The sequence below is a fragment of the Acartia tonsa genome, chromosome 3 (assembly GCF_053477335.1).
Source record: "Acartia tonsa isolate MP-2025a chromosome 3, ASM5347733v1, whole genome shotgun sequence".
NCBI lineage: Eukaryota > Metazoa > Arthropoda > Copepoda > Calanoida > Acartiidae > Acartia > Acartia tonsa.
In genome coordinates, this window is record NC_137262.1 from 20,361,523 (window position 1) to 20,379,715 (window position 18,193).

General features: G+C 31.3%; 3 protein-coding genes across 5 annotated transcripts in view; 2 read left to right on the forward strand and 1 right to left on the reverse strand.

Moving 5' to 3' along the window:
• LOC145313603 (iripin-3-like) overlaps positions 1-18,193 on the forward strand; it is a 423,989-nt gene that overhangs the window by 372,247 nt on the left and 33,549 nt on the right. The window lies entirely within an intron of this gene.
• Positions 1-18,193, forward strand: part of LOC145313609 (mitochondrial import inner membrane translocase subunit Tim8-like) — a 131,067-nt gene that overhangs the window by 41,146 nt on the left and 71,728 nt on the right. The gene's annotated exons all lie outside the window — the stretch shown is intronic.
• LOC145313598 (CLIP domain-containing serine protease B4-like) lies at positions 6,119-16,892 on the reverse strand. Of its 2 annotated transcripts, none has more exons than XM_080153064.1 (13): positions 16,587-16,892; positions 14,745-14,843; positions 14,477-14,565; positions 13,953-14,364; positions 13,305-13,354; positions 13,089-13,223; positions 11,929-11,993; positions 11,222-11,276; positions 8,379-8,475; positions 8,060-8,174; positions 7,620-7,716; positions 7,186-7,312; positions 6,119-6,746 (listed from the first exon to the last, which is right to left on the reverse strand). In XM_080153064.1, the coding sequence occupies exons 1-13, from the start codon at positions 16,635-16,637 to the stop codon at positions 6,615-6,617; spliced, it is 1,524 nt and encodes a 507-aa protein (XP_080009190.1). In that variant the 5' UTR covers positions 16,638-16,892; the 3' UTR covers positions 6,119-6,614. The 2 variants fall into 2 exon arrangements, with proteins under 2 accessions (XP_080009190.1, XP_080009189.1); XM_080153063.1 differs by having other exon boundaries at positions 14,477-14,571; positions 16,587-16,886.

Here is an 18,193-nt window from a genome sequence, read left to right on the forward strand (position 1 = left end):
TGGCCCCCCAAAGTTGACTACAGAAAATCCATTTTTTTAAGAAAAATGCGCTAAAACCATTTTTTTGTTGTTTCATAATTTCCCTTAAAAAACGAAGAAAATAAGCCATTAATCATTAAATTCTGATAACTATAAGTGGGGTAAAATTGCTTTCAAAAAAGTGCTCATAAAAAAAACACACTGTAGTTCTCCCTTAAAGTGAAGCTTCCTACAGTTTTGGGCAGCGTTGTAGAGCCGTTTGATTTTAGAGCGGCTCCGGCTCATCGGAGCCGTCTGTGAAGATGGCGGCTCCGGCTCCGACCTAAAATCAAGAAAAACTCAACATATTTTTTCCCCACGTCTATATTTGACTTTTGAAGGTTTTAAAAGTTAAATTTTTGATAAAAATGGACTTAAAGCATTTGCACATAACAAAACAGAGTTACCAAATTATAATTAATAAAAAATCTCTTTTTTAGCTAACCCGGAGCCAAAGCCGTTTTTTTAACGAAAATTTCGGCTCCAGCTAAATATGACGGCTCCCGGCTCCGGCTCCACAACGCTGGTTTTGGGAAAAGGTTATGATTTTTTTTGGGAGAATACCTTCAAGAAAAATCGCCCCTAGAAATCCCCACTTCTAGTAACATATTAATTATAGTAAAGAATGTAGCACGTAGTTTTAGCATACGTCTCCATACAATCAAATAACCAACGTGGCACAGCTGCAGCTGTCCCGCGTTGTAACAATCTGCATCTAAGACGTACTATGAATGCACAGATGCCGTGTAATGAATTCAATTTTCTTTTATATAGACATATTCATCATTTTTACGAGTGTAGTGAGTGGAAGAGCAATTAGTTGAATAGATTCAACCCATTTAGATAATTAATTTGAATAAATTAACAAAGATTAACACGGAGAAATGAATAAGTGATTAAATTAAATATTATTCCTATCCCTATCAAATGCTATGGCAAAGTCAAATTGTTTAATTGCCAAAATCATGGCAGCACAAAATACCCGAATAAAAGTTCTAGCCAATATTTTTATTAAGTATATAATTTACCAAATTAAATAGTTTTTATTTTTTTCAGATGATTTTCCTGGAAGGTATATTTCACGGGTTTACCTGTTTTTGACCAATATAGAGCTTTCCAAACATTTCAATACAAACCAATTTAGAAATATTAATGAACACATACATACATCCAGATATCTATAATACAAAGTAGTATACATATATAGGATTTAGCTCAACAAAAAAATTTAAAATTCTTTATGCATTTATACGAATTCCATTATCCCTTTAAAGGATTAATTCCTTAAACAGAAATCTTCAAATTCAAGGCTATTAAAAAGATTACTTTCTCTAAAGTTAGAAATAAAATACAATTGTTTATAGGAAGAAAAATGAATAAGCTAGAAAGATACCAAAACTAACAGAATGAGGTCTGCGGTTTTTGAAATCTGTGGTATTTTTCATGGACATGATATGGCTTTGGTATATTTGTGGTATATATATTTGCTTTTTAAATACAATGTTAAATATGTTACCTAACGTCTCAAAATCTTTCAAACCTTAACTTAGGAGGCTATCGCTAAAAAGTAAAAAAAGTTGCGCCTGTTTGTGAATAGAGGAATTCCCTCATTTACAGGAAAGGTCTATTTTCTGGAATTTAAATATGTTATCCTTGAAATTACTTGGAGAAATATAAATTTAAAGTACAAAATATTTCAGCTTTTAATCAAATTTAATATTTCAATCTGACTTTCATGTGCTATTAAAATTCAGGTTCCATTCTACTAAATTTCAAGTAATACAATATATACAGGGTCATTCAAGAGAAATGATTTTTTTAAAAACTTAATTATGCATAGAAAATAAAACAATTATGTAAAATCCTTTTTATATTTGGAAAACCTATTATGAGACATTTATGTTTTGAATATTTAAAAATGATTATTTCAACAAATTATGCCCTAAAAACCGGTTTTTCCAAAGGCCTTTTTTTCGAAGATTTATGGATTTAAGGGGTGTTAAAAAAATACACACATTTTTAAAATTCAAATTTCGTGGGTTGTGTTAATAGTAGAAAAATGTTATGCATATCGTTAGAATCGTCATAAGCTCTAGTTTTTGAAAATATAAGACCCGTTTTTGTGTTATTTGTAATTTAGGAGCTACGTTGAAAAATGTGAGAAAAAGGATGAAAAGTTTTAGATAATTGGAACATTTTACCACGTAGCTCCTATACTATACGTAGCACAGGAATGGTTCTTATATATTAAGAAACTAGAGCCTATGACGATTCTAACGATATGCATAACATTTTTCTACTATTAATACAAGCTGCGCAATTTGAATTTCAAAAAGGTGCGCATTTTTTTACAACCTTTAAATCAATAAATCTTCGAAAAAAAGGCCTTTGGAAAAACCGGTTTTTAGGGCATAATTTGTTGAAATAATCATTTTTAAATATTCAAAACATAAATGTCTCATAATATGTTTTCCAAATATATAAAGGATTTTACATAATTGTTTTATTTTCTATGCATAATTAAGTTTTTTTAAAAATCATTTCTCTTGAATGACCCTGTATATATAATAATAGTAATTCAAATTCTAATATACTCTACTTTTAATTTTAGAAGATTTATAATTTAGGAAACAGATATTCACTTTCACATGTTTTTATTATTCTATTATGATTTTAAAAATCTTTTTTAATATGAAAACTATTATGGATGATTATGACTCCTGCGTTTGTCCACTCCGACGTTTTTCCACTACTACGTTTGTCGTGGAACCGATTATTTTAGTTCAAACTAAACAATAAATTAATTTTAAATATCATAATACCTTTATTTGGTTTGAAAATTAAACTTGAAACTTACTTGAACAGAAGAATATTAGGTATTGATATTTTATTTAATACAGACAGTTAAACAGACGAACGGACGGGCAGATGAAAATAGTATAACTTTCTATTCACAAATAGATATATAGTCATTAAAAGAGAATAGTTAGAAAATCGTCACTGGTAATTTGTTTAGTGAAATTCCTTTAGCTTTTAAATTGGTTTCAGTCCTCGGTTTATGTACTTTTGCTGAGCTCCAGCTTTAAGACTGTTGAAAATAAACCAGGAATCGTATTTTTTACATAATTCTTGGCATATATCCTTATACTAAAGTAACAGGATGTCTGTGTGTTTGTGTGTCTGTACCGAAGGATCTCGCTAATCGCTGAACCGATCGGGTTCTCCTTAACAGGGTAGATTCTCATGGGTCCCGGGAAGGTTCATAACTATTTTGGGGGAGGGTACCACCACCCTCCCATGAGAAATGACAAAAAAATCGAAAAAAAAATTAATATCTGGGAGACTTCAGCGTAACATACAAGAGGTATCGTAATATAAAGAATTATCGTAGAGATTTTAACAACAAAAACATTTAAAGTGCCACTAGAGGCCTATAGGGGCGTAGCTGCTAGTTACCAAATACAGGAAGGAGAATTAACAACGAATTACAAAATATCCAACTTCCAATAAGCCATTTATACAGAAATATAGGAATATGTAAAAAAAAAACTAGATATTATTATCTTTCAGTAACTATTTTATAAAACTCTCCCTTGCTTCTTGTCAGTTTACATTAAGAAAAGAATATGAATTAATTATTATAATTACCCATCCCTTCATCGCTGATGGAAGCTCCCTTGCTACATATCAGTATATATTTAGAAAAAAAGTATATTTACTTATAATTGTTCATCCCTCCATCCCTGATGACATACAAGCTCCCTTGCTACATATCAATATACATTTAGAAAAACATGAAAATAGAAAACAAATTTGCAAACGAATGCAGTTTTTTCACAGAAAGAAACAACAAATAAAGGAAGACAAACAAAATTATTTGCATAAATAGCGCAGCAATAACTTTAATGGGCGTCGTAGCCTAGTGGTAACGCACTGAGTTACGGTGGTGAGAGTTCGAGTTCAAGTCCCCATGTGGCATCTCGAATTTCTCAGTAGCCATTCATTTACGCAACTTCCCCTTGGTTGTGTAAGAAGGGTGATAATTGGGTAGTTAGGATACTCAATAGTCAAGTACATAATATCAGTGCAACCCTTACCCAAGCTCCTCTGTGGAGAGCGTCATTCGTTACGGTGACTTAATTTGGGACACCTGCCATACTCGGCGAGGGTGAGGTAATAAAGAGTAGATCCCTTGCGACAGCGGGTCAGGTACTTGTACTTGAGCGTGGACCTTTAGCTGGCCCTGGTGCTAGCATACAAAAGTGTCTCGTCCTACTCCATGACTACTTAGGTCCAAACACTAAGAAACTATGGCTACACAAACACACACAGCAATATCTTTCTAACATAAAAAAGTAATTTGAATTTCAAGCAAGGATTGTCAAAACACTTCATTTTGATACTTCATTGACTTCTAAAAATCAGTTAATAAACAAGAATGTTATTTTATAGTAACGCAGCTAAAGGGAAAGTTACAGTTATAGTAAATTAAATTAATAAATAAACCTTTATCTATAATACAAGGTAGAACGATGAATGTTGTCTGTCCGTCCGTCGTAGAGGCTAGGGGCGAAGCCGCTAGTAAATGAATAAAACAAAAGAAAAATTTAGTGAAAGTGGAGCAAAGAAAGAGAGAGGATGGCTAAGAGATTAAAGAGTTTATAAGATTTGCAATAAGCTCAACTTTTTTACAAAAACTTTGCTCACTTTGCAGCCACGCCCCTCGCCCCCTTTTATCCTACCCAAAGTCCCTAAAGTCTTTATAGTTAGGGTATTGGAGGACTTCTCTTATTTTTTGCATTTCCCCTGTTTGATAATAAATTTTCGACTTTAAATGAGTCAAAGTCAATTTTCGCTTCCTTCATCCTTTTATTTAATAACTTTTGTTTTTAGTTCCTTTTTTACTAATAAATTTGAAACGGCTGTCATTTTCTTTTTTTGATGCAGGAAAAAATTTTTTTTCAGAAAATATTTATATTTATGTAAACATAAATTTTGGGCCGCAGCTGTACTTGGAAGCTGCCAGCCGCCGCAGTCAGCGGTCGGCGGGAAAATGGCGGCGGATCTGTATATGTTTTATGTAATATTTTAATATGTTATGTAGACATGTAAGAAAAGCTTAGGTTTCAAATTTGAAGTCTCTAAGTCAAAAATTGCGGTCACAGTAGGCTTTTAAAGATTTCTGGAGACCTGGAGGTTCAGGACCTGCAGGATCATACCTGGAACCTAAAATTTATTAGAACACCTATATTTTATATACTACAAGAGGATATTTTAGTATTTTGGTAAAATAAAATGCTTTGTTTAAGTCAAAAATAAATTACCATTAAAATGGAGATATTCAAAAAATTCTAACTCACAGTTATGTGTCATACCTTTACTTATAAAGACACTAAGTTATGGCCCTCTATCTTTCACACACACAAAATAAAATAGGAAAAAAACGGAGAGTGGGGTTATTCAATGCCCCCCCCCCCCCCCGACCGTTAAGGGTTAAGTAAGCTATTTAAATAGTGTTTTTGAATGAAAGATCCTTTGAAGTTAATTATATTTGTCCTATTGTGTTAGCCTTAGAAGTCAATAAGATTTGTCCTATTGTGTTAGCCTTAGAAGTTAATAAGATTTGTCCTATTGTGTTAGCCTTAGAAGTTATATGGGATTTATCTTTCAAATTCCTAACTACTTTAACTTAGCTTGTTAACTATTCATCCGATAAATCTGAACAAAAAAATAGAAAGATCAAAAGATTTTAAAAGATTTAAGGATGCATTTAGCAAAAATGTATTAACTCTTTTTCAAATTTTTCTTTTCTGTTGGTTATAAATCTGTATTTTTGTTACAGATTTTTAAAAAATACATTAATTAAAATACTTTTATTTGGATCAAAAATTAAATAGAATAAAAACATTTTTAACTAAATCCTGGAAGCTTGGTAAATCTAAAGTCCCAATCAGAAGTCAGTGCTTTCAAAAATTTCTCAAAAAAATACCAAATTTAATAAGAAATTGTTACAATTGTAAAGAAGCTTGCATCTCAAAGCAATAAAAAAATTCAATAATTCATAAAAAAAAATTTCTATTGTGATAATGCAAATAAAAAATACAGTCCTAGTACAAATTTATTTTATCAGGTTTATATTTAATTGTTCATAATATATATTTTTATAAATATCACAATTCATATGGCTATTGATAAAGATAGTCAGAAACAAGAAGCATATTAGGAATTTAATTTTCCAATATTTTTGGGGGGGAAAAAGTAAAATAAGATACATATGACCGGAAAGTGTTAGGAACCTAAGGGAAGTAAAAATAGAATTATAATTAGAGAAAATGTATTAAAAGAAAAAACACACAAAAGTCATAAGATACAAAATTCTCAAATATCAATATGCGTCTGTTTCTTATAATGAACAGTAAAGTGAATCCCCATCCTCCAACGCAAAAAGTGGCTAAACATCCCTGCCTTGGTTAAAATACTACATATATAAAATGCAGGGCTCGACAGCTACATACGAAATAAAAACTAATCCTTGTTTATCTGGCTGTTAAAGGACATATCTATGGTAGGTGTCGAGCCCTGACAAAAAGTAACTATTATTGTTGCGTAACAGACTTGATCCATGTGAGGAAAGATTCTACTCTGGTATAAACTCCAGGTAATGAGCTGTCACACCGGTTTGTTCCAAAGGATACCACGCCCAGTAATCGGAATATACCATTATCGTCCTAGAAAAAAGATTTTTTGTTGAAGCATATTTTTCTAATTATGAATTCATGAATATACAATTATATTTATCAATCAATTCGAATTTTTCTACTTGTTCAAAATTCAAAGGTTTGTTTGTCTATTGTATTGTCAATATTATAAAGCCAGTATTACCAGCAAGTAATGTTTGCTGAAGATTGACATTTCAAAAAATTGGAGGCAAATTTTGTAAAGGTTCTATACAATTGTGGTTTTAAAATCATTTCTATTTTCCTTTTACTATTATCTCTTTGTCCAATATTCGACAACAAAAATATTCAATTTGTCGATTATATGTAAGCAACTTTTATATGCCCAACATAACATATTCTAAATTCCGACAAAATTTATGCGAGTTTGACAGCTCTTCGTGGGTTGGACAAGTCACGTGACCTCACTTGCGACACTAAAAGATGTTACCTGAGTATAGAGAGGACCACCACTGTCGCCAGAACAAGAATCTGTAGAGCCCCTACCCCTTGCACAAATCTGGTTGTCCAGAATTTTAATGTCAGGCAATCGTCCCAGCTTGCCCTCTAGTAAAGCTCTGAAATACATAATAATGACAATATGAATATCATATTTTTTATATTGTTTTGTGTACTCTATATAAATTCAAGTATTAATCTACAATCATTTCACTTACTGTTTGCAATTTGCATCTTAAAATTTAGATTTTTTTGGGGGCGGGGGGGGGGATTTGAAGTCTCGAGCCTTAAACTTCATGGTAATAAAAATAAGTAATTTTGTAATTAACCAATAAAAAAGAAGAATTTCGTGAAGAAAAAATAACAATTCATAATTAATATGGATAGACATATATTTTAGAGTTGCTTCGCATTTAAATATATTACCTTTTATAAAGAATATCGCACTTAGTATTATCTATAATACTAAGACTTGTATACTTGAGCACATCTGACCGGAAAGCATCCTCTGTTCTGCCCCATCCTACAATTTTTAAATGGATGATTTTAAGATTTTTTTAATATTTGGACCGTGAAAACCTGTTAAATTTAAATTTAAATTCCAAGTATTTGAAGTAGCGAAGCTACTCAAAAAAGTCTTTGTGTCTTTCTCTCTGTCGGTCGGTCGTTCTCTCTGTTGGTCTGTAATGGTAGCTTGTCCCAATTTTCTTCACTTGTATGATTTTTCACAACCCTTCCCTTCCATTCCAGTTAGAAAATAAAATAAATGTAAATTAACGTTATCTTTATATTTTACAGACAAATTAAGAAAACAACAAAATAAAGTTTTAGAAAATATTGCTTATAAAGTTTAAAGACTTGTTTACCTGCAACTTTGCTTTCAATTCCCGTCAAATTTTCCTCCTCTCCAAATTGATTAAACAAGGATGAGGATAAACAGATGGGGCGAATACTGCTTGTATACTCTACAGCACTTTCCATCTAGGTTATTATAATTAGTCATTAAGCAATATAAGGGATAAAGCATAACTACTTCTAAATTTGTACCTATTGTCGAATATTTTAACCAAAAAGAAAGCAAAACCACGCCAATATTAAATGAACAAATTAACAAGTTTTAAAGTCAAAGTTTTTTTTAAATTATCCTTTTTTATAAGTTAAATAGAAAGAGATGATATTTTTTACCTTAAGAACAGCCAAATCATACTTGGCGACAGGATTTTCAGAGTAGGCAGGGTGGGGGTGAAATTCTTCTATGTCAAGCGTTACTCCATCAGTTGATCTAAATAAGGATAATTTTGTCTCTAAGTAGCATAACATAACAATGACATGGATAAAAGAGATGATTAAAATTTAGATTTGATGATTGGTTTTTATTTTTAACTATATCAACACTATCAACTTTCAGCAAAAATCTACCTAACCCTAAAAGATAGGGGGGGGGGATGCGCATTGCTGGAAGATCTTTAAGGTTAACTTGACACATAACATAACTTTTGGATCAGCGCAGTTAACGGTAAAGTATTCCTGGAATCGTTTACCTCGCGACAGAAATCTATGTACTCTAAAGGCTACTAGCAGCCAAACGATGGCTGTATGTAAATATTTTGGGTACATAAAATTTTAACCAAAAGAAAGGCCTACACACAAATCGAATAGTAACTAATCAATAATGCAGTTTTCTCGACTAATATTTTTGTTTTATTTAAATTTTATTTTAAAACGCAGAAATGAATTTGAGACAAAATAGGTTGAAAAGTTGATTTGTTACTAAAAATTAATGCTATGTTTTTAATTAAAATTAAATTCAAATTCGTGCATATTGTGCTGTTATGTAATATAAATTTTCTTCACAATTTCAAACTTTCCATAGCTATGTGTATATATATATATTTTTACGAGCTACTCTTTATGCGTCCCTTGTTGGTCTGCTGGATGTCTGTGATTTTTTAAGAAGCGTGTCTACTATTCGTGTATTTGTTGTATGTCTGCTGTGTTACAGTCATACTGCCTTATCTATTTATATTATTAAAGATAGTATTTCCCTTAATATTCAGCATCGAATCTATTTTTGTTTGAAATATTCTTAAGGACATTGGGGAAAATGTTTTTTACTGGGATGATATCTGAAATGAGAGGTTGAAATTTTATGAGCATAAACTCTATAAATCGGGTTGTCCTTCTGTCTGTCTGTCTGTCCAAACATTACAACATCATGAAAATAAGCGCAGCTTCTACATGAAATATCCTTCATATAAATCATTTTATGTTTTATGTCTTTGTATGTCTGCCAGTCAATGGGGAAATAATTGCTTTTCTACTTCCCTGCCATGAAATATATTCCTCCTTGGTTAAACAAAAATCTTTCTCAACTTTAATCGAAAATCTCATGAAAAGTTTTAGGTTAAAATTGGTTTGCTTTGTTTTGTTAAAATCCTAGGATTAACATATTCAAACTTTGACTCGCTGTTTTTTGTTTCTCCTAGTTTTCAAATGATGATAGTGTACTATCACTTACACACATTTTTCAGATTACCTCATACGGGTGAGGCTCCTGTCCATGCCACTTTAACGTCAGGTCCAACAACCCTGGATAACTAATCTCTCCTTTTCCGCCCAAACACCCATGGTATTAGGTTAAGTAACACCCATCAGACAACCAACTCTTTGATGAAGGACCTTTGTCTGAGAAGTCCTAACTGTACATAGTAATGATTTGCGCCTGTTTTGGGCCGAGGCATTCAGAGGCATAATTTATGTCGAGCAGCTCACATAGCAATATTAGAAACCATTTTTTAATTTCTCTAGTTATTAAGCGGTGTCAGGCCGAGATTCGAATCTATCACCTCCCCCAACGACGAGCGGGTAAGTTACGTGTTGAGCCACGGTCGCGGGTTTTTCAGATTAACCAAGCATCTTAAAAGAAAATCATTACAACTGCAAACTTCTACTTTCTTTTTCTATATCTTATTTTTTGCTATTGTGTATTTTTCAAAATATGAAACTCTTTACCTACATGGTAAAATGCAGAAGTGAAATGACACCACAAATAACACATCTGTCTTTATAATTGGAAGTTTTCAAATAGGACAAAGATAAACTTTTGATCCTGTTTAAAAATATCAAGAATAACGATGTTTTAAGTAAAATCTTAAAGTGGCAAACTTTATTAAAAATGAGAAAATGGGTCTAATTGGAATATGGACAGAAACATGATCTAAGATTACAAAATATACATTAAAATCTAAATGTTTGACAAAATGATTGCTTAGTTTCAATCCTTTAATACCAAGGTACACATTTTAGCTGATAAATGAATTGAAGACAAAAAGACAGATGGAGACTAATCATATCGTAAACACAATTTGCGTGTTAAAAGTGTTAAAAATATACTTTTTGGAAGTCTGGAACCAAGCACACAAACAAAATTTAATAATTGTTTAAAGAACAAACATAAAACTTTTCTATTTACTTTATAGATACAATTTTAAATTGACGGTAAATATAGAAAACTGTAATGGTAAACACAATTATATTACAAACAAGATAAACTTTTATATACACATTAGAAAACTGATTTAGTCTTAACTTATTTAAAACTTTTTAGATAGGAATTTTAGAAAATAGCTTCGCTTTCGCTAAAAGCGAAAATTTCAAATAATTTTAAAATATTTTGTCAATTCCTATAAGTATACATTAATAGTGTAATTATTGATATGGGAAGATATTCTAAATTATAAAGTAGTAAGGTTTTTAGTCTGAAGCTGAAGATTCGAAAACGACTGAACCGATTAAGTTTTTAATTTATGGAAGCTTACATAGATCCCGGGATAACTTTAGGGAATTTTAATTATATTATTAAGTCTGCGGATGACTTTAAGCTTTTTTTTGACACTTTCAATACACCTTCGAATACAGAGCTCCTAAGTGCTAGGGGCCCAACCGCTGGTATTTATTATAGTATTACTGTGTGATGTTTGTAAACACGTCCTTCAATTTTGAATAACTTTAATATTTAAATATTTTACCTTTGAAAAGTTATTCCTAGTCTGACTGCTTTAAGCTCATATCCTGCTGTACCTTCTAAAAAGAATAATATTTTAAAGTTCTATCTACACGGTTTCTCAGGTGCCATTGCTAAAATTTCATTTGAGTAAGCGCTACAATTTCCAGGGACTAAAGATAGTTAATTTGAAGAAAACCTAATATTTACCCCAACATTAATACAGTCAAGTGTTTAGCATAAAGTTAGATATTAGTTTTTCTTAAGATGGACCATCTCTTGTTTCTAATGATTTTAAAACTGCTATTTTTACTGCAAAATTACTATCAAAACAGTGATAAACTTCCCTTTTTAGTTTAATGGAAACCCTATTTTGTTTTTAGCATGATTTTTTATTACACAAAATATGTATATTGGTATTTTGTTTTTAGGTCACATATCCTACCCAGGATTGCTATAAATAATCCTATTACATAAAGTAATAAAAAATTTTGTTTATAGCGAAGGATCTTGCTAACCGCTGTACCGATATGGGTCTCCTTTACAGTGAAACTTGTTATAGGAATAGAGAAGGTTTTTTACTATTTTTGGGAAGAGTATCTTCAACCTAACCTAAAATGTCCTCTATCAAAAAAATGTCTTAAAATAGAAGGGTTGATTTCCCCACCCCCCTAAGGGGCCCCTTGAGGCCTCTAGGTGCGTAGCCGTTGGTAATTTTATAATGTTACTTACTTAAACAATGGGCTGCAGTGATAACATGTCTTTTAGAATACAAAGCTCCTCCACATAAACTTACTCTAAACATTTTCAAATATTAATACAGTTTATCTAATTAGTAACAGGATGTCTTTGTGCGTGTGTCTGTCTGTAACGAACGATATCGCTCTAACCGCTGAACTGATATTGTTCTCCTTTACATTGTAGCTTCTTATAGGCCCTATGAAGTTTTTTAACAAAGAGAAATCGCCCATTAAACCCCCCCCCCAAAAAAAAAAAAATTTACTTTTTACTTTTTCTCCGTAAAACTGAAAAGACTTCCCCGTACCCCAAACTCAAGTGCCTCTGAGTTTAAATTTTAGAGGAGTTCATAGTAATTTAGATTTTATTAATATTTACGATTTTTTCATTAATTATCAGTCTCTGCAAAATGTTTACATAATTTATCTATTAAAAGGAGGAATTTGTAAAAAAAAAATTTTATGTCCTTAACAATAAGGTATTATTGTGACTAAAATTTAGAGTCATTGGATTTTTGCAATTCTGACAAAAAAATGCACTAATACGATTTGAAGGTTAAAATTAGATAATTGGTAATATCCCCTACATCCAATAGTGGAATCACAAAAGACAACCCTCCTCTAATTGATCTTTAATTTTTTAAGTTTTTAAATCCTTGCTGATAATCTAACCAAGCACGGCGTTAATCTGCTGTTCAAATGCAGGATGAACTGAACATACTCTTATTAGATTGTACAGATTTTAGGCTTTTTTATCATTGTAAAATACCATTTCAAAAAACTAACATTTGTTTAATAAAGATTTGTTTGGTTAATAAAAGATATTTCAAATTAAAATTAAATGGACTTTCTGGTATGATTCTAACAATTCTAAATTAAAGATTAGTTATCTTAAAACGGAGGGTTCTTCAGTTACTAGTAAATAGAACATATAATTAACTAGGAAATTGCCAGATAATTATCTGATTTGCTAATTAAATCAAAATTGGTTTTCGCAAAAAGCAATGATTCACTTTTTAAACTTGTTAATTATAGCTGATTGAATTTATCTATTTTTACCATAAATTAATTAGTAATTTAGATGAAAATCAGTTTTGTATGCCCTTGGTTACCTAATATATTTGTAAAAGGCTGTAATATGAAAAGCCATTTTACCTGTCCCCTCTAAAATCTTGATAAACCAAGCTTGCTATCCACGGAATTTGACCAGGCCTGGCTTCCTTCCCGAATGTAATTCTGGTGGCGAAAAACTCTCTGGTTCCACAACTAGGTTCATCCTCCCAAACATCTCTACAAGAAAATAAGGATGAAAAGAGAAAACGACAAATTTTTTCGATGAAACACTGTTTTATCATGAATTTTAAACCTTACCCTTCTCTGTTTGATATCCCTTGGACAGTTGTAAATGCAGGGGTCGGGTCCTTAAAAGTAACATAAATGACATATTACAAAACAAGAATACTGTGTATTGTATACTATACTAGCGGCTACGCCCCTAGAGGCCTCTAGTGGCACTTTAAATGTTGTTGTTTGTTAAAGTAAACTTTTTATGTACGATACCACCTTATTTGACGTTGAAGTCTCCCCTAAATTTAATTTTTTTTTTTTATTTTTTTGTCATTTCTCTTGGGAGGGTGGTGGTACCCTCCCCCAAAATAGTTATAAACCTTCCCGGGATTTATGAGAAGCTACCCTGTTAAGGAGAACCCGAATGGTTCAGCGGTTAGCGAGATCCTTCGGTACACACAGACAGACACACAGACAGACATACAGACAGACAAACATCCTGTTACTTTAGTATAAGGATAAGTATTAAGATTAGTAGATGATGTCATTTTAAAATGACAATCCGAATTGTTGCAAAAAAAAATAGGTGTAAAGAACAATTCTATAAAGTTTAAACATAATTAGATTAAAATCTTTTGTGAAAAAAAATTTAATTATTTTCTGGTTGTATACAATTTTTATTCTAAATAAAACATATTACTTAAAAGAAATTAAAAATGAATTAAATCTCACCGATTCTGTGGTTGTGATTAATTCAGCATTAGTTGTTGGCAGTTCAGTAGTTGTTGGAATTTCTGTAGTAGCTGTTGTAGTTGTAGTGGTTGTAGTTGTTGTTGTAGTAGTTGTTGTAGTTGTAGTAGTTGTTGTAGTTGTAGTAGTTGTTGTAGTTGTAGTAGTTGTTGTGGTAGTTGAAGTAGTAGTTGTTGTTGTAGTGGTAGTTGTTGTTGTAGTAGTGGAAGTTGTAGTAGTTGATGTTGCGGTTGAAGGCAATGTTGTTGTTTGGAAAGAATTATCAATATCAACAGACTCTCTGAATGAAATAGCAGCCTCTACTCTTTCTGGTCTTGGTGACGTTGTTGTGGTTGTTGGTGAGGTTGTGGTAAATAGAGGTTGTGAGGTTGTCACAGCTGTGGGGTTATCAGACCTAGGGAAGTAGAAATATACGAATGAGCTGATATTAAGAAAGACAGAAAGCCTATATAAACCAAGGAAAAATTTAAGGTGGAGATATTTAAAAAAAAAACGTGCAACTCTACCTGGAACAGCAGACTTTGGGAAGGTTGCTCTCAAATCCACAGTGATTCTGTAAAAGTCGTCTTCGTGCTGCACCATTACCATTCTTAATCTGAAGCTTATATTTAATAACAATATACAAATAATACTTTATTTTAAAATTTTAAAAAAAATTAAAATTGGCAATTTTGTTTAGATTTTATGGGCATTTATCAAGTAAACAACTAAATGTCTATTCTCTATTTTTAGAATAACAATACCACTAGAGATTGTTCGTACATATTATCTTACCTCTTTAATAAGCGCCAGCATCTCAGAGCATTGAGTGAGAACTCGGCATTCTTGATCTTCTGCGCAACCAGACTCATCTTGGACATTGAACTGGCCAATCTAAGACAAAAACTATAATAAAGCACAATGTTAATTTAACCATTGAGATCTCTAAAATTTCACAGCTCGGATGACAGTAGAAATGGCAATCCGACTACAATGATATGTAAAATAAGATTTAAAGAGGGGTGAAATGTAATTTCATTTCATCTAAAATTTCACATGATTATTACCCTGACTGATGAGCATCTACACTTTAACTAACTTTGCCCGTAAACTAATGAGAAAATGATGCTTCTATAAGAAAAATTTATTTGCTCAGCGTCTACCTGTGAAATGCTTCTAAAAGATTCCCATGACTTTAACTATTATATCTGAGCTTACAGCCATTATTTAATTTCTAATTATTTTAGTATAATTTAATTTTAATTTATTGAATGATAGCTATCAAACATGTTATTTATTCAAAGTTGAATTTGTATTGTATTAATTAGATAGCACTCTATTCATGCATAATTAATAATGTAAAATTGCTATTATTATAAAGTTTTGCATGTTTCATTCTTTTGTCTATATACTAAAAGGTATCTATAAAAACTACTTTTTATACATATATTTTGGATAAAAATGGTTATTAAGTACCAGAGCTTCTCTATATCTAAGATATGGCCGAACGACACTCCTCTCTTTTTTAGAAAGCTTCGGGTAATATATTTTAAAAAATAACTCTAAAATTGTTATTATTCAGTTTAAATTACTATCTGTAGACTGAAAATTCGAGAGAGAAAATTATTTAAGTACATTTTCGTTTTTTTTACATTTGCTGCTTTGTTCCTGGTCTCTGGGCCTTCGGTTTTTCAACCTTTCAGTTAATAAATTTGTGCAAAAATATCAATTGCATGTTAGGAAAGTTAAAATTGAAATTTTAGTTTCATGTGAAAGGTCAAAAGAGTGTCTACTGTAATTATTATATCTCAGACATCAAAGTACAATTAAATAAGGATGTCAACATCCATTAGAGCGAAGTCAACTTGTCATACATATTGAGTATAAAAAAATCTACATATAACAATACATTTAGGGCATAGTGCTTATCACAAATACCCTCAGTGACTCAAATTAAGGGCACCGCTGGTTAGGCATGAGAAATAAATTACTCCCCCCTCCCCATAGTTAAAAATAGAAGGGTTCAATGCTCGACAGTCACCTTGTGGGAAAGCACCAAAAAACTATTAAATTGTATTTTGTATTGTTTAGATTCTATTAAACTTTGCAAAAACCAACAATAAAGCAATATTATAATTTGGAAAAATATTGAAAATAGTATCATTATATAAAAGTAATTAAAGATGATAAAAAAAAAGAATTTTAACAGACATTTATACAAGAGAATGTTTTAAAAATTTTCTCGCCATTTCAAAGATTATTTCCTTAGGCACTGTCACCATCAGTCAACCAAAGCCACACTAATTCACACTAAACACGATTAGCCGCAACCACCCTTATTACCAAGCATCTGTACCCGCTGTAATATTATTAAACTAAAGTAGTACCACAACCACGCGGATTAAAGATTAAAGATTAAAATTGGAGTTAGAATCTGCCACCCACAGCAACAATCAGAGTAATTAGAGACTTTTAGGCAGCAGTCAGTTACGCAAAGTCGCCGCCACGAGACTGGAGGCGCAGATTCCAATCCCCTGTTTTGCAATATAGGATAAAACTATATCATGTATTATATTGGAGAAAAAAATAATGTATAAATTAAACGATATTTATTCAATACTATTAAATTCAACTCACCACTGAAGTAACAGTAATTGTCAATAACCAAATTTTTTCAGACAATTTCATTTCAATTCACTTTTTTTTGTATATTTTCAGTTATTAAACTTTCATGCATAACATTACACGTAATGTGACAGCGCAATAATATGCACGGCTGTTTATTTATGGGCGTGTGTATTTTAAAATGCTAAAAATGCATAGGTTTGCCATATAGAAATGAAATACAAAGCACTGGAAATTTGAAAGCACCGGCTTTAAAAGAATCCCAAACTTCACTGTGGCTTGGAATATTCAAGACACAAAGGTCTTGAAATTATAAAAATGTTGGTGTATATGTATTTGTAATGGTTGCGTTAAGTCGCGCGTCTTCCCCCTCCCCCTCCATCTCATAAAAACTCTGTCAAATATATTTTCTTGCACTTCTTCAGAAATTTTAATAGATTTACTTGAAACCTACCAAAATCCATAGCAGCGAATTAATTAATGGCTCGTGTACGTCAGTATGTAATATGTATTTACCTTTGTATAAAATGCAAATCTTTTAAACGTTTCACACACAAAAAGTAACATTTAAAAAGCAAAGTATATTTTATGTATTTGTCTGAGTTAAGGCTTTCAATAACAAATAGACATTAAAAACTGTATTAAAACAAAAACTAAATCAATGACATGGTTTCAATATAAATAATATATTAATAATATATCCCCCATCCTCCATAAAGGCCTATTAGTCTATTTTTATACATAAATTACGAGAATTAATTATGCTATTCAATTTTAAATTTATTTGGAATGCGGGAACAACTATTAAGAAGAGAAGAAAAGAGAGGGTCATTACCATAGAGAAAGGAGATAGTCACGGAGATTAAGAGAGAGAGAGAGAGAGAGAGAAAGAGAGAGAGGGAATCCCATAATCACTTGAGATAGAAATTATGGTTTCTCAAAATATTTATTTTAATGGGCTATTATTGGTAAAGTAGATTTTTGAGGAAATTTATAGATAATTCAGAATTTTGAAAGCGATGCTTCCCTATAAAGGATGTATCGTTTTCCGTCCAAAATTTGTGATGTTATCTAAAAAAGATATAGACAAAGCAACTCAAAACTTAAGATAGATTTATTTAAGAAGTTTGAAAAGAGTTATATATTATATAAAGATAATGTTTTTAAGAATATTTAAACACTACGAATCTTTGTAATAATATGGAAACAAAAAGAACAATAATAATAATTCAGTGCAATGACAAGTTTAGAATATTCAAAAAAAATAGTGAATTTAATATTGCTTGGATCTTACCAGATCATCATGTACTCTAATAAAGTGAAACTTGTAGAGGACTAAAATAACGATCCTTCATTATACACCATCCACTCCACTCCTAATGGATGAACTAACTGACCCATAAATTCCAGGGTAAATAGCAACCGAAATTGACGACAATTTCTTTTCTGTCATAATATCCACATATATTCTACAAACATTGTGAAAATAGTAATAAATCAGATGTACTTTACTTTGTAAACTATGATGATATGAAAGTTTATTAAACTGTTCATAAAGACGTACGGACAGACAAACATAGTTTAATAGTAGCAGCTCTAATATTTAGATCCTGGTATTT